Genomic DNA, 16889 nt, shown 5'->3' on the forward strand with positions numbered 1-16889 from the left:
CAAATATCGGAATTAACTGATGTATTTTGATGTCGTCCATAGTAATAATCTTGTTGGTGTTTTGACTGAAGCCACTTATTTTTATTATCACAGTGGTGACATTTCACATTAAAGTGTAACGAAGGCTATTTTTTCATTTCTATGATGTGATGTTTTATTTGTCATGTAGATTGTTGTAAATTTGTATGTGTACGTTACTCCGGATTGTGGAGAGTACAATAATGCAACAACTGCCAATTTGGTAAAGTAACAACATTTGGTCGTCAATTTGAGGTCACCAGGGGCTAAGGTCTCCTCCTGGTTATTTTGATGAATTGCTACGTTTGTTTTAATACAATTTTCTTAAAAAAAAAATGTTCGGAACTACCCTCGCATTGCAAGGATAGTACCGTGCCATTTTTTTCTGCATGGGTAGCCGGTGGTGAAAGGGTACAGTACCGCCCAACATTGAAAATAGGTACGAAATTCTTGTCAGAACAACACATTTTTTGTGTAAAAGTAACTCAATTTCAACTAATACAGCGAAGCCGGATACCAGTGTGGGAAAGAATGACAATTTATTTATTTAATTGATCACATGTGCACTCCCTCAAAATAAATCCCTACATCCAGTTTGGTGAGATCTGTGAAAGGAATGAATGTATGGTCGTCTGCTAACCACAGATAGTGAATCGGAATATATGATCATCTTTGAGTCGATCCTTTGGCTACCTTTGGTGAGACCAAAGAGATGGAAGTTACCAGAGCTTTGAGCGTCTGAAATGTGGCTGACCAATAAGGTAGCAAGGTGCTTCTCCCACTTCGAGAGAGGTGCGAGAGAATCGGAATACGGCCATGTTTCAGCTACTCTGCCGCTGAACCTTCTGCTGTAAAGACCTGTTCTTTTGTTGTGCTCCGTAATGAAAGAGTGGAGGCATGGTATGGATGTGGAATATTTAAGAGTAGTTACAATTAATAATTTCTCTTTCACAGGACCTTTTGTGGGGAAAATTACAAAGTGAGGCAGGTAATTTTAAGGGGATTGTAGTAAACCAACGGTCACAATGAGCCCACGTGTAGTTATAAGTTGAGATACTTCCGTGAGCTTAAGCTGAAATATTTAAGAATTAATAGCGTGTGTACAATAAGCTGAAATATTTAAGAAATAGTGTGTGTATCATAAGTTGAAGTATTTAAGAAATATCATTCCGTGTGACGCTAAATTTAAACTCTGAGAGAGAATCAAGGTGAGTCGGCCGTTTTTCCAGCAACGCCACTTGGCTTGCATTGCACAGGAAGACGTGCGTTTATCTCCAGAGTTCACAGTAGGAAAGTAGAATTACAAAGTGGGGCAGTGTCGTGTGAAACTGGGATAAATATTGATTGAAGTGGGAAAGCGGAAAGTGATGAAGTTGTAACCGTTCTTTGTGTAATATTTCATATTGTTGTGTTGTGTATGTCTTGTAATTTTGGTATGTGTGTTTTGCATGGGAGTAGCAAGGTAGTTTCGAAAGATTTGTGGGTATGCCTGTTCCTTCTGTATCGCTCGACCTGGAGGAAAGTTTCGTGAGGATTATTGTGAGAGGCGAAGTGTGAGGTATAATAAAAGATCGACCATCCGATCCAGGAAGTGCGTTGTTGCGGTAAATAGATTACGAGACCATAGTATAGAGATTCACTAACGTAAAGCCATGCCCACTGGGCGGAATTTCTCATGTGACTTTGTTGTAGGTTGTAGAATTTGTGTGTTTAGGAATAAATCAAATAGTGAAAAGAAAGAGATTGGTGGCCTTTTTCATTAAATTGTATGTTATCGTAATGTCCCGAATTTATATAAAAGCCGTTAAATCAAAGACAAAAGGTAAATGTGGTATTGCCAGTGCGTAGTGTACAGTCAGAGTTCTATAAATCACTGATAGTCAGATGCGTGTTTCCGTTGCGTATTATTCATACAGGAGGATAATTTGTAACTTAATAGTAAAATACGAGAATTCATGTTGCTCGATAAATTAAGGAAGAATCCACTCGCTTGGCAAACCACTCATCTTGCAGGCCTGACTGCTTGATGCCACAGTATGAGCAAGGCATGTGGGCGCCTCTCAACCTCTCACCCCCCCTAAGGTGAAGATACTCAAGGCTAAAATATCTCAGATGCTCCAACAAGGAGTGATTAGGCCTTCTACATCTGCTTATGCTTCCCCAATATTTCCTGTACCTAATGATCAAGGGCGCGATTTCAGACCTGTGGTTGACTACCGCCGTTTAAACGCTAAGGTTGTCTTTGAATCGGTACCCCTACGTGATCTGAATAATTCTCTTACTTGGTTTGCTGGCGCTAATTGGTTTACAGTCCTTTATTTGAATCAGGCCTATTATCGGATTCATTCTGCTGAAGAATGTAAACATGTACTGATTGGAACTTGTTTGAGTTTAGAGTTCCTTTTGGGCTAGCGACTGGTGCGGCTGTGCTTACTCGTTTGCTGGATAATATCCTTGGCGACTTGAAGTTAGTCTGTGTGTATAGGTATTTGGATGACCTAGTTATCTATAGCCGTTCGTTTCAGGACCATTTGGAGAATATCCAGGAAGTTCTTTTAAGATTACAGGGAGCCGGGCTGACCGTTAAGCCTAGTAAGATGACGCTAGCCAAGCAGCAGGTATTAGGTCATATAGTGTCGGGTCAGAGTATCTGCATTGACCAAGAGCGAACTAAAGCCTTGCGGGCTTTGCCTCCGCCTACTAATAAGCGGGGAATTGCTAAATTCATAGGCATGGCGAACTACTTTAGGCGTTTCGTTCCCAATTTTGCTCATTTGGTCGCACCCGTAAATCAGTTACGCCGGAAGAGCGCGCTTTTTGAATGGGGCCCACCCAAGAGGCTGCCTTTGAGCACATTAAGGCAGCAATAGCCAGTCCTCCGGTTCCTGGAGTACCCGATTTTAATAAAAGGTTTATTGTTCAAACTGACGCTTCTAAGGCTGGTATTTTAGCTGTTCTCCTCCAAGAGTTTGAGGGGCAGAGACAGCCAGTAGCCTACGCGTCTCGTTGGTTAACTGATGTCGAACTTAAGTACTCTCTCTACGAGTGCGAGGCTTTGGCCGTTTTATTTACATTAACGAAGTACCGCTTCTACCTTGAACATCGGGTTTTCCAGCTCAACAATCGGGCTTTGAGCTGGGTGTTGGCTAGGCCACGTAAAACTGGCCATATTGCCAGGTGGGCGGTACGCATTTCGGCATTTCAGTTTGAAGTTAAACATGTGAGAGACTCTGAAAATGTCCTTGCCGATCTTCTCAGCCGTATATTCGCCGAAACTACACCTAGTAAGGGCAACCAGCAGGTAGAGTGAGACAGTCTTAATTGTATGGTGTTGGGTGAAATTCCCCTCTTGTTTGAGGATGTTGCTCAGCATCAGGATCAGGACCCTGTTTGGGTCCCCCTTAAGCAACGTGTGTTGGCAGGAGAGCTGTCCGATGAGTATGTTGTTAAGAGTGGTATTGTCTGTAAGAGGGTGGGGGATGCTAAGCAGTGCAAGATATGTTTGCCTGTAGCTTCGGTGCGCCCGGTTTTTCGTTATTTTCATGATTCGTTGGTGGGCGGTCACTCAGGTTCTTATAAGACTCTCCAATAAATCAAGGAGCATTTAACTTGCCCTTCCATGGACCAGGATGTGAAAGAGACGATATCCCAATGTCGCTTGTGTAATGTTGCCAAGTCCAAGAAAGCTCTTCAGCAGGGTTTGTTGAGTTCTGAACGAGAGTTCTGGCCTATGCACAAGCTCTACATTGATTATTTAGGAGCTTTCCCTCGTACTGAGAAGGGTCATAGATATGTATTATTTATTATCGATGCGTTCTCCAGATTTACTTGGCTCCTCCAGAGCCGTAACGTTACCGCAGCTAGCACTATGTCTCCTTTAACTAATGTCTTCAGTGTTTCTGGCCCACCTAAGCAGCTTGTTAGCGATAATGCTCCTGCTTTTCTTTCGGTTCTTTCCAAGGCCTTCTGTTTGTCAGGAGGATCCCCCCCTGTGTTGGTGTGGGTCCCGGCTGACGGTCGCCCACATTTTATTGGAGTGTCCCCGACTGCGCACCCTTCGGCAGTCTTTTAATTTCCCGGGCACCTTGCCTTTGATTTTATGTGACGATGCCTCCATGGCTGACAATGTTTTACATTTTATCCGTGCTAGTCCTTTTTATGGATCCATTTAGGGGGGGTCCTGCACTTTTCCGTTTCTGTGTCTTTTGTCCTCGCGTCTCTCCATATTTGTTGCTGTTTTGGTGTCTCATCGGATGGTTGACTCTTTCCCTTTTTTGTTGTCGTGGTCAGTCAACCATTCTCCGGCCATCTTCTTTTCTTATATTTCTTTCTGTCTGGTGTTCGTCTGTACTCTTCTTTTCTGCAGTGTTCGTTGCCTAATTTGTGTTCTTTAGCACCTGGGGGGGGGCAGTCTCCTTCCCCTTGGGGTTTTATCTGCTCTGTGTCTGTCTCGCTTGTTTTTGGAATGGGGGACTGATGACCTTAGCTGTTTAGTCCCCCTTAAACATCCCAACAACCACCACCATCTGTTTTCAGAACAGTGCCAAGCAGATCAGGACCACCCTGTATTGTCCTCAGGGGTTCTTTGCGGAGAGAGTTAACCGAAATCCTAAGTCCACGGTGATTATTTATCATCAGGAAAGGCCTAGTAAACGCCACTCCAGTCTTCCTTGGTTTAGTTTTGACTTTAATACAGCCAGCGAGCTACGCCCGACTCCTTGATCCTTTCCTACCCTTTTAATTCCTCTTTTTCGGACTTGCGGGAAATTCAAGCTCTTATTCCAGCGGATATTAGTCCTCAAGTTATCAACGAAAACTTGAACCGGGCCAGACGTAATATACTCAGAGCCCATAATAAACGAGCTGAACGTTATAACCGTAATCGATAAGCCTTTAAGGGGAGGTCAGGGGATCAAGTCTATGTCCACAATTTCCCGGCGAGGCAGGTGCGTGGCAGGAATCTTAGTAAATTTACTCGTCATTTTCTGGGGCCTTGCACGATCGTGCGTATTTTAGGCCTGGTAAATCTGTTGGTCAAGGATCACTGTTCGGGTAGGTTGTATCGGGTTTACCTTAGCCAAGTTCACGTAGCTCAGCTTGCATTAAACCTTGGTTGCTATTCTGTTATTAGTCTCCCACGGTTATCGCGATTATGCTGTTATACTCTCTCTCCGAAAGTGGCAGCAGCAGCGTGTATCGATATTCGCACCCTTGTACTATCGTTGGCCTCGGCTCATATTTTCCGGCTGTGCCGTGTGCGGGCAGTTGGTCGGTTGACGTGGAGCAGCGAGGAAGTCTTCGTGGCGCGTGTCTGGCCGGGGCCGCTTTCGGCGTCCACGCTCGGTCGTAGTGTGTGGGGCTGTCCCTATTGCTACGAGGTCCGTGGCTCACCAGTCCCGGACACGAGAGTTGAGTCTTTATTTAATCTACCAGCCAGCCCCAACTGTTCACATTGTGTCGTTTGAATTTCGCTGTGGGCTTTTGGGACATTCCCGCGAGCAACAACGTGTGTTTTCAAGTTGGCGAAATTCTAGCTGCCCTCCTGTGGAGATCAACTTAACTTGATTACTTTTGAATTGAAGTGCACCAGCGGAATCTTCTGCCTTGTTGCCGTTAACGTTCCGGTTACCCGCTCTGGGCGTTGACGTAAATTCGGGCAATGTATATTCCTCATCGTGTTGTGGCTGTCCAGCACGGCGTCTAGTGTGACAGCTGAATGTTTAACTCGTTGTGGGCGCCGATACCTTCTACGTTGTTCCACTGAACTCCCTGTTGTGTGCTGGTCAGATGGACTGGAAGTTATCCTGTTGCTTGGTCCGTTGACTGTCAGTTGGGTTGCCGTCGGATTAACAATTATTTGGCCGACTGCCTGTCTCACCTAAGCAAGCGTTAGTGTTTGAATTCTAGGCCGATCCTCGGGAACTTGTGTTCGCAGTTTGATGTGCTGCCTTTTCTTACTTGTCCTTGTTGTTGTTGTTGTTGTGGTCTTCAGTCCTGAGACTGGTTTGATGCAGCTCTCCATGCTACTCTATCCTGTGCAAGCTTTTTCATCTCCCAGTACCTACTGCAACCTACATCCTTCTGAATCTGCTTAGTGTATTCATCTCTTGGTCTCCCTCTACGATTTTTACCCTCCACGCTGCCCTCCAATACTAAATTGGTGATCCCTTGATGCCTCAGAACATGTCCTACCAACCGATCCCTTCTTCTGGTCAAGTTGTGCCACAAACTTCTCTTCTCCCCAATCCTATTCAATACTTCCTCATTAGTTATGTGATCTACCCATCTAATCTTCAGCATTCTTCTGTAGCACCCGGAATATTTTACCCAAGAGGACGCCATCATCATGTAATCATACAGTAAAGCTGCATGCCCTCGGGAAAAATTACAGCTGTAGTTTCCCCTTGCTTTCAGCCGTTCGCAGTACCAGCACAGCAAGGCCGTTTTGGTTATTGTTACAAGGCCAGATCAGTCAATCATCCAGACTGTTGCCCTTGCAACTACTGAAAAGGCTGCTGCCCCTCTTCAGGAACCACACGTTTGTCTGGCCTCTCAACAGATACCCCTCCGTTGTGGTTGCACCTACGGTACGGCTATCTGTATCGCTGAGGCACGCAAGCCTCCCCACCAACGGCAAGGTCCATGGTTCATGGGGGGGTACTTGTCCTTATTGTTTGTTTATGTATGGCTTCTAGCCGACTTTAAATTAAAGTCGATAAATGTTTTAAAATGGGGCCTCCTACCTTTTAAAATTGAAATTGTTGTTTTTGAGTCTTAAGTGATTGGCCTTCAGCCGGTTTCAAATTAAAGTTGTTTTGCCCTTGAGGCGTGAGATGGAATGGCGCATTTAGCCGGGCATTAAGTTCTAAAATTAATGTTTTTCTTGCTCTGTTTTTAATGTTTTCTTTACTCTTGTAATGTTTGCCAAATGAATGAAGTAGTATGTTCGAGTTCAATTGACAGCCACTCATTTTGGCCCCTTTCCACATATTAAACTATTTGCCTTGTCCTGAGTGTATAGCAAAGGATATCAGTACCGTTTCTGTACATTCATGGTAGCAACCAACTGCCTCATCACTATAATGGGTTTGAATGTCCCGGATTGGTGCATTTGTAGCAGACTGCGGTGTCTCGCCCACATCACTTAACTCGGTACCCTAAGTAATGGCAATGCACGCTATGGAGGTTTTTATTCTAAGCGCTGCGAAATCGATGAATACCCGTTCCCCTTGCACAACAGAGAAGCGGGCTGGAGTCCCACACAACACTGCGAACCACGAATGGCACTTCTTTCAGCAGGGGAGACAAAGTCACCCGCAAGAAACGCCGATAGTTCCAACCTGTTAGGTGACCTGGAAGTAAGGCTGGTCCCAAAACATGGTCGCCAGCTATTCCCAGTTAGGCCCACACATTCCGGTTGCACCCATGCTGATGGTTCGCTGTCACCCTACCACGGGGGTTCTGCATACTATCCCACAGATGACTATAATGAAAGTTGAAGATACAACTCCGTGTAAAGGTCGCCTCATCTGTGAATGGGAAGGATGTCACAAATCGCGGAATCCAGCGACTAAACTGCTCCCAATGTGGAAAGTCCGTCGCTAGTAAGTCCTGCACACGATGTAAGTGACAACGGTAGTAACAATTGTCATGGAGAATGTTCCACACTGTCGTCTGGCTTACCCTGCACTGGCGAGCCAACTGCCTGGTACTGACACGGCAGTCGCCTTCCACAGTGTTAATCACATTTTTCTGCAAGTCCGATGTCCGAACATTTCGGGTACGTCCTTCATGATTTCCTGCTTCCTGAAACGACCCTGTCTCAGACAAATGCTGTGGTTGTTGTCGGTGGGGATAGATTTTCTAATGCAACCTTGCTGCTGGCCGCCCATTGTCATTTGCCTTTATGTAAGTACACACCATGCCAGCTATCTCTCGATTCGAATCGGAACCATTATGTACAACGCTTCATCACATCCGCTGCGAGATTAGTCAGCACGACAAGTGAACCGGACACAACATTAGCAATGACTATGGAAGGAGAGGGCGCTATGGCATGACGTATTATTAACCGTTCCACTCTGTCGCAGGCAACTGTTCATACTGTAACTGTATCTGGATGGTCCAGCGCGAAGTAGATCACAGTGTCTGGAACAATTTATGACTGAATAAATTATCTCTAGCATGGAAATCATGCATTTCTGGATATACGTTCATCAGACCTTTTTTGTTCCGTGTTCTTTTATCTATCAGTCTCTTGAATTTGTCCACTGTGGAAGAAATCGCCCTATATTGCGAGTGCATAAAATTCCGCTTTGTAAAGGGAAAAAAAATCCTTCGCTAGGGACTCGTGAAGATATCTATGTGTCGGACGACACTCGCCGTGTGGGCCAATGGACTTTGTTTCCTACGATACAAATCGTAAGGTGGTTCAAGGGATACATAAATAGCTGCGACAGCAGACAATGCCGTTCTTGGAATGTGCGTCGGTAAACTCACTGCTTTATTCGATCTTACCTGTACAGTGATCAAGCCATCGCTCACTGCGGCAGACAACTCCTCCGCTCTCGTGGCGTCTGGTATGAGGTCATGGTTCATGCCCATGATGGTGCTGCAGAAGTTGTGGATGGCTGCCAAGAACACTGGAGGATGAACATCGGTAGCTGCGCCTCTGGTCCTAGCGAGCCGCTCGCTCACGAAGAGACCACCATCGTGGAAAGCCTCCAGGAATCCCTCCAGAAGCTGTAACCCAGCAGCACATTTTCAACATGCTTAATTTTTAATTATAGCTGCCACGACTTTGAATTTATCCCATTTGCATGCTAGAAATCAGTCTCTCGCTGGTTTTTCTATGCCGTAGCACCCACTCTGAACGGCAAGGAATTAGAAATTGTGTACCACAGGGTTCTATCTTGGGTCCTTTGTAGTTTCTAATATACACTTCCACAAAAAATTAATTAGCACAGATTTTAGAGGTTTCCAATTCACCCACGATTTATTGTTACAACGTTGCATGTAGAGTATATGAAATGATTACAATTACAGATAAATAGCATAGGCAGTTCTGAGGTGCCATGTATTGAGCTTGCTGAAACGTGATATTAGTGTGTAATGTAGCAGCCACAGGCCCCAGTGCACCCACTGACTCTGGCATCCAGTCGACAGTGCTGATGGCTATTACTATGCTAGGATACGTTACTTCACGCCTGCTTGACCAGCTCACATAGCTCTTTATCAGTTGTTACTCGACTAGTCACACAAGTCACTTCCCGTCCCCTCATATCCCACCCACGCTTCATTGGAGGATATTGCTCTCCAGTGAAGTTTCTGCACATCTTACAGAGCAAATACAGGTTCATGGGCAGTATGTGGGGGCACATTATCCTGTTGGAACAATACATCACCTTCGTGTTGCAAAAACAGCAAAAGAACAGGTTCACAACATTCTGCACATACCGACCATTGGTTAGCGTCCTATCCAGAAACATCAAAGGTGAACGAGAGTTGTGGCTTATCACGCCCCAGATCTTAAGGGCTGCAGCGGAACCACTGTGTATTGGACGTATGCATTCCACGAGACAGCGCTCACCGGGTGTACATTGCACGCAGACAGAATCTGTTTTCATCGCTGAAGACGACGGCGAGTCATTCCATCTCGAATATGATTCTCTGAATCCACGAGTCGAGCCGTGCACTTCCGTTCTGTGGCGTGAGACAAAGACAGGCTAGAGGTGAGCGTGCCTGCAGTCTCACTGCTAATAACCAATTTTCAGTGGTTTATGTTGAGATGTCTGGGCTCCCAAACCCTCTTACCTGTACTGTGATTGCTTTACGATATGTTACTTCGGCTCTTACAATACTGTGGTCCTGGCGGATTTCTGTGCTGCGTGGACGTCTAGAACATCGTATGTAGTATGAGTATTTTCACGTAACCACTGATACCAAAATCGCTGCACAATCTGAGCATCCCGCCACTCGGAAGACCACAATTTGACCCCTTTCAAGCTCGCGTAGTTGGCTGTGGAAGCACGAGCGCGTCTCAGTGCAACACACTGAGCGTTCCCGCTGTGAGCATTCCATACTAAAGGGTAGACGCGGATAGCACTCTGGCAGCTGCGCCACTACACTATCTGTTGGCGGACGACGTTGAAACCATTACCGTTACATCAGTCTAAGAGCACGCAGTAATCATACACCCAGTTTTTGAATCTTCGCCATTGCATGCAAATATCGCCCGATGATGGAATGAGCAAAGTTCATGACTTTTGCAAGCTCTGCAGTACACTGACATGGATCATTGTGGATTAATGGGTTTAAACGATCTTCATCAAAACCCGAAGATCTTTCTAAATGTTGAGAGTCACTAACATCAAAACGATCCTTCTTAAAAACGAAAAAACCATTATTTTGTCATGCTCTGTTCAATGGCATTTTCCCCATAAACCCAGAAAATGTTTCTGGTTGCCTCCCCAACTGTCACCCATCTACTGAAATCATACAAAAAAAATTTGTCGAAAATATTCCTACTTCTCTACTCAGCACCCCATTTCAAAGCGTCCACACACGACAAAATATTAACTCGTAAACTCAAATAGTAACGCAGAACTACAAATAAAAAATGACAATCGATAAGTAAGCCCATAGAAATTGGAACACCAAAATGGAAAACAAAAGCGTTACAAACTTATGCCCCAAATGTAATATTTTTCATCTTGACCAGAATGACCATGTTTTTGGAGAAAAAATTTAACTTTTTTATTTGGGATTTCAAGCTTACATATTCTGTATATGATGTGGTATACAAGATAAGACTAGAGGACAAATGTAAGGATGTAGAGGCTTATCTCACTAGGGGTAAGATAGATACTGCCTACAGGAAAATTTAAGAGACCTTTGGAGAAAAGAGAGCCACTTGTATGAATATCAACAGCTCAGATGGAAACCCAGTTCTAAGCAAAGAAGGGAAAGCTGAAAGGTGGAAGGAGTATATAGAGGGTCTATACAAGGGTGATGTACTTGAGGACAATATTATGGAAATGGAAGAGGATGTAGATGAAGATGAAATGGGAGACACAATACTGCGTGAAGAGTTTGACAGAGCACTGAAAGGCCTGAGTCGAAACAAGGCCCTGGGAGTAGACAACATTCCATTGGAACTACTGACGGCCTTGGGAGAGCCAGTCCTGACAAACCTCTACCATCTGGTGAGCAAGATGTATGAGACCGGAGAAATACACACAGACTTCCAGAAGAATATAATAATTCCAATCCCAAAGAAAGCAGGTGTAGACATATGTGAAAATTACCGAACTATCAGTTTAATAAGCCACAGCTGCAAAATACTAAAGCGAATTCTTTGCAGACGAATGGAAAAACTGGTAGAAGCCGACCTCGGGGAAGATCAGTTTGGATTCCGCAGAAATGTTGGAACATGTGAGGCAATACTGACCCTACGACTTATCTTAGAAGAAAGATTAAGGAAAGGCAAACCTACGTTTCTAGCATTTCTGGACTTAAAGCCTTCGACAATGTTGACTGAAATACTCTTTCAAATTCAGGTGGCAGGAGTAAATTTTTTTTTTTGGTCATCAGTCTATTGACTGGTTTGATGCGGCCCGCCACGAATTTCTTTCCTGTGCTAACCTCTTCATCTCAGAGTAGCACTTGCAACCTACGTCCTCAATTATTTGCTTGACGTATTCCAATCTCTGTCTTCCTCTACAGTTTTTGCCCTCTACAGCTCCCTCTAGTACCATGGAAGTCATTCCCTCATGTTTTAGCAGATGTCCTATCATCCTGTCCCTTCTCCTTATCAGTGTTTTCCACATATTCGTTTCCTCCTCGATTCTGCGTAGAACCTCCTCATTCCTTACCTTATCAGTCCACGTAATTTTCAACATTCGTCTATAGCACCACATCTCAAATGCTTCGATTCTCTTCTGTTCCGGTTTTCCCACAGACCATGTTTCACTCTCATACAATGCTGTACTCCAGACGTACATCCTCAGAAATTTCTTCCTCAAATTAAGGCCGGTATTTGATATTAGTAGACTTCTCTTGGCCAGAAATGCCTTTTTTGCCATAGCGAGTCTGCTTTTGATGTCCTCCTTGCTCCGTCCGTCATTGGTTATTTTACTGCCTAGCTAGCAGAATTCCATAACTTCATTGACTTCATGACCATCAATCCTAATGTTAAGTTTCCCGCTGTTCTCATTTCTACTACTTCTCATTTTCTTCGTCTTTCTCCGATTTACTCTCAAACCATACTGTGTACTCATTAGACTGTTCATTCCGTTCAGCAGATCATTTAATTTTTCTTCACTTTCACTCAGGATAACAATGTCATCAGCGAATCGTATCATTGATATCCTTTCACCTTGTATTTTAATTCCACTCCTGAACCTTTCTTTTATTTCCATCATTGCTTCCTCGATGTACAGATTGAAGAGTAGGGGCGAACGGCTAAAGCCTTTTCTTACACCCTTCTTAATACGAGCACTTCGTTCTTGATCGTCCACTCTTATTATTCCCTCTTGGTTGTTGTACATATTGTATATGATCCGTCTCTCCCTATAGCTTACTCCTACTTTTTTCAGAATCTCGAATAGCTTGCACCATTTTATATTGTCGAACGCTTTTTCCAGGTCGACAAATGCTATGAAAGTGTCTTGATTTTTCTTTAGCCTTGCTTCCATTATTAGTCGTAACGTCAGAATTGCCTCTCTCGTCCCTTTACTTTTCCTAGAGCCAAACTGATCGTCACCTAGCGCATTCTCAATTTTCTTTTCCATTCTTCTGTATATTATTCTTGTAAGCAGTTTCGATGCATGAGCTGTTAAGCTGATTGTACGATAATTCTCGCACTTGTCAGCTCTTGCCGTCTTCGGAATTGTGTGGATTATGCTTTTCCGAAAGTCAGATGGTATTTCGTCAGACTGATGTATTCTACACACCAAGGTGAATAGTCGTTTTGTTGCCACTTCCCTCAATGATTTTAGGAATTTCTTCTAAAATCATTGAGGGAATGTTATCTATCCCTTCTGCCTTATTTGACCGTAAGTCCTCCAAAGCTCTTTTAAATTCCGATTCTAATACTGGATCCCCTATCTCTTCTAAATCGACTCCTGTTTCTTCTTCTATCACATCAGACAAATAGTCACCTTCATAGAGGCTTTCAATGTATTCTTTCCACCTATCTGCTCTCTCCTCTGCATTTAACAGTGGAATTCGGAATTCCCGTTGCACTCTTAAAGTTACCACCGTTGCTTTTAATGTCACCAAAGGTTGTTTTGACTTTCCTGTATGCTGAGTCTGTCCTTCCGACAATTATATCTTTTTCCATGTCATCACATTTTTCCTGCAGCCATTTCGTCTTAGCTTCCCTGCACTTCCTATTTATTTCATTCCTCAGCGACTTGTATTTCTGTATTCCTGATTTTCCCGGAACATGTTTGTACTTCCTCCTTTCATCAATCAACTGAAGTATTTCTTCTGTTACCCATGGTTTCTTCGCAGCTACCTTCTTTGTACATATGTTTTCCCACCCAGCTTCTGTGATGGCCCGTTTTAGAGATGTCCATTCCTCTTCAACTGTACTGCCTACTTCGCTATTCCTTATTGCTGTATCTATAGCCTTAGAGAACTTCAAACGTATCTCGTCATTCCTTAGTACTTCCGTATCCCACTTCTTTGCGTATTGATTCTTCCTCACTAATGTCTTGAACTTCAGCCTATTCTTCATCACTACTATATTGTGATCGGAGTCTATATCTGCTCCTGGGTACGCCTTACAATCCAGTATCTGATTTCGGAATCTCTGTCTGACCATTGTGTAATCTAATTGAAATCTTCCCGTATCTCCCGGCCTTTACCAAGTATACCTCCTCCTCTTGTGATTCTTGAACTGGGTATTCGCTGTTACTAGCTGAAACTTGTTACAGAACTCAGTTAGTCTTTCTCCTCTTTCATTCCTCGTCCCAAGCCCATATTCTCCTGTAAACTTTTCTTCTACTCCTTCCCCTACAACTGTATTCCAGCCACCCATGACTATTAGATTTTCGTCCCCCTTTACATACTGCATTACCCGTTCAATATCCTCATACACTTTCTCTATCTGTTCATCTTCAGCTTGCGACGTCGGCATGTATACCTGAACTATCGTTGTCGGGGTTGGTCTGCTGCCGATTCTGATTAGAACAACCCGGTCACTGAACTGTTCACAGTAACACACCCTCTGCTCTACCTTCCTGTTCATAACGAATCCTACACCTGTTATACTATTTTCTGCTGCTGTTGATATTACCCGATACTCATCTGACCAAAAACCCTTGTTTTCCTTCCACTTCACTTCACTGACCCCTACTATATCTAGATTGAGCCTTTGCATTTCCCTTTTCAGATTTTCTAGTTTCCTAGTTTCCCTACCGCGTTCAAGCTACTGACATTCCACGCCCCGACTCGTAGAACGTTATCCTTTCGTTGATTATTCAATCTTTTTCTCATGGTAATCTCCCCCTTGGCAGTCCCCTCCCGGAGATCCGAATGGGGGACTATTCCGGAATCTTTTGCCAATGAAGAGATCAACACGACACTTTTTCAAATAGAGGCCACATGTCCTGTGGATACACGTTACGTGTCTTTAATGCAGTGGTTTCCATTGCCTTCTGCATGCTCATGTCGTTGATCATTGCTGATTCTTCCGCCTTTAGGGGCAATTTCCCAACCCTAGGACAAGAGAGTGCCCTGAACCTCTATCCGCTCCTCTGCCCTCTTTGAGAAGGCCGTTGGCAGAATGAGGGTGACTTCTTATGCCGGAAGTCTTCGACGGCCAATGCTGATTATTTATCAAAATTTAGGCAGTGGCGGGGATCGAACCCGGGACCGAAGACGTTTTAATCATGAATCAAAGACGCTACCCCTAGACCACGGGTAAAATACAGGGAGCGAAAGATTATTTACAATTTGTACAGAAACCAGATGGCAGTTATAAGAGTCAAGGGGCATGAAAGGGAAGCAGCGGTTGGGAAGGGAGTGAGACAGGGTTGCAGCCTGTCCCCGATGTTATTCAATCTGTATATTGAGCAAGCAGTAAAGGAAACAAAAGAAAAATTCGGAGTAGGTATTAAAATCCATGGAGAAGAAATAAAAATGTTGAGGTTCGCCGCTGACATTGTAATTCTATCTGAGACAGCAAAGGACTTGGAAGAGCAGTTGAACGGAATGGATAGTGTCTTGAAAGGAGGATATAAGATGAACATCAACAGAAGCAAAACGAGGATAATTGAATGTAGTTGAATTAATTGGGTGATGCTGAGGGAATTAGATTAGGAAATGAGACACTTAAAGTAGTAAAGGAGTTTTGCTATTTGGGGAGCAAAATAGCTCATGATGGTCGAAGTAAAGAGGATATAAAATGTAGACTGGCAATGGCAAGGAAAGCGTTTCTGAAGAAGAGAAATTTGTTAACATCGAGTATAGATTTAAGTATCAGGAAGTCGTTTCTGAAAGTATTTGTATGGAAGTGAAAAGTGGACGATAAATAGTTTGGACAAGAAGAGAATAGAAGCTTTTTAAATGTGGTGCTACAGAAGAATGCTGAAGATTAGATTGGTAGATCACGTAACTAATGAGGAGGTATTGAATAGAACTGGAGAGGAGTTTGTGGCACAACTTGAAAAGAAGAAGGGATCGGTTCGTAGGACATGTTCTGAGGCATCAAGGGATCACATATTTAGCATTGGAGGGCAGCATGGAGGCTAAAAATCGTAGAGGGAGGCCAAGAGATGAATACACTAAGCAGATTCAGAAGGATGTAGGTTGCAGTAAGTACTGGGAGATGAAGAAGGTTGCACAGGTAGAGTAGCATGGAGAGCTGCATCAAACCAGTCTCAGGACTGAGGACAACAACAACAACAACAGTCGAAGAGTATCAGTCCTCTAAAGTATGATCTTAAGATTTTGATCTTAAACAATCTACAATGTCTGTAGGTTGTGAATAAAAGTTACTTCACGTGCACCCATTGTCACAAGAGGTCCCTTTTTCATTTCCTGCTTGCGTATTTTGCCCATTCCCGCAAGTCCTTCCAAACAACGAAAGCTGCCTAGCTCGAACAACTAGTTCACCTCAGAGCTGACTGCAGGGTTGCTGAATAGACTGTAGGTCTTCCAGCGGCTGCTGATAACGGATGCACCTTACCTATGCTGATTAACTCACCTGGGAGTGGAACGTGGGGTTGATAAGTTTGCGGTGCAGCTTCCACCGGCTAGCATCAATGTTGATTAACCCAACGCCAGCGAAGGGCCGCAAGAGGTTGGTGACGATGGCGCCACGGTCTACCAGCTTTGATGTCAGCAGGATGTGCTGCACATCGTCTGGGTGCGCAACCATCACCAGCAGCATTGGGCCGACATACAGCCTGCCACAGGATAACAAGTGTACCCCCTTGTTCAGACAAAACAGCTGTACATATAGAACAACTGTAAGAAGTGTGACACAACAGTTGGGGAACACGACAATATACACGACGAGTTCATTATGACGTAATTTCCTCAAATTCTCTAACAAAACTCTCTAAACATGTTGACAACATGTCAAAGACGGAATATATCTGTTCCTGGAGATCACTCTCAATAATTCATACATAAATGGCCACAAATATTCATTAGTAGCACTACTTCTACATCTGCATGGATATTCCGCAATAGACACTAAAGTGCCTAGCAGAGTGTTCATCAAACCACCTTCAAAATAACTCACTAATATTCCACTTTCGAACAGCGCTACGGTCGCAGGTTCGGATCCTGCCTCGGGCATGGATGTGTGTGACGTCTTTAGGTTAGGGGACTGATGACCTCAGATGATGAGTCCCATA

The 16889-nt window shown here is 44.0% G+C and overlaps 1 protein-coding gene across 3 annotated transcripts in view; it reads right to left on the reverse strand.

Annotated features, from left to right (window-relative positions):
• Positions 1–16889, reverse strand: part of LOC124717270 (cytochrome P450 4C1-like) — a 207587-nt gene that overhangs the window by 135758 nt on the left and 54940 nt on the right. For all 3 annotated transcript variants that reach the window (XM_047244083.1, XM_047244082.1, XM_047244081.1), the window contains exons 3-4: positions 16232–16433; positions 8536–8760 (exon numbers count right to left, since the gene is read on the reverse strand). In XM_047244083.1, the coding sequence (XP_047100039.1) occupies positions 8536–8760; positions 16232–16433 (427 nt within the window). The remainder of the gene's footprint in view (positions 1–8535; positions 8761–16231; positions 16434–16889) is intronic.

This window comes from Schistocerca piceifrons, chromosome 9, assembly GCF_021461385.2.
Source record: "Schistocerca piceifrons isolate TAMUIC-IGC-003096 chromosome 9, iqSchPice1.1, whole genome shotgun sequence".
NCBI classification, from domain to species: Eukaryota; Metazoa; Arthropoda; class Insecta; order Orthoptera; family Acrididae; genus Schistocerca; species Schistocerca piceifrons.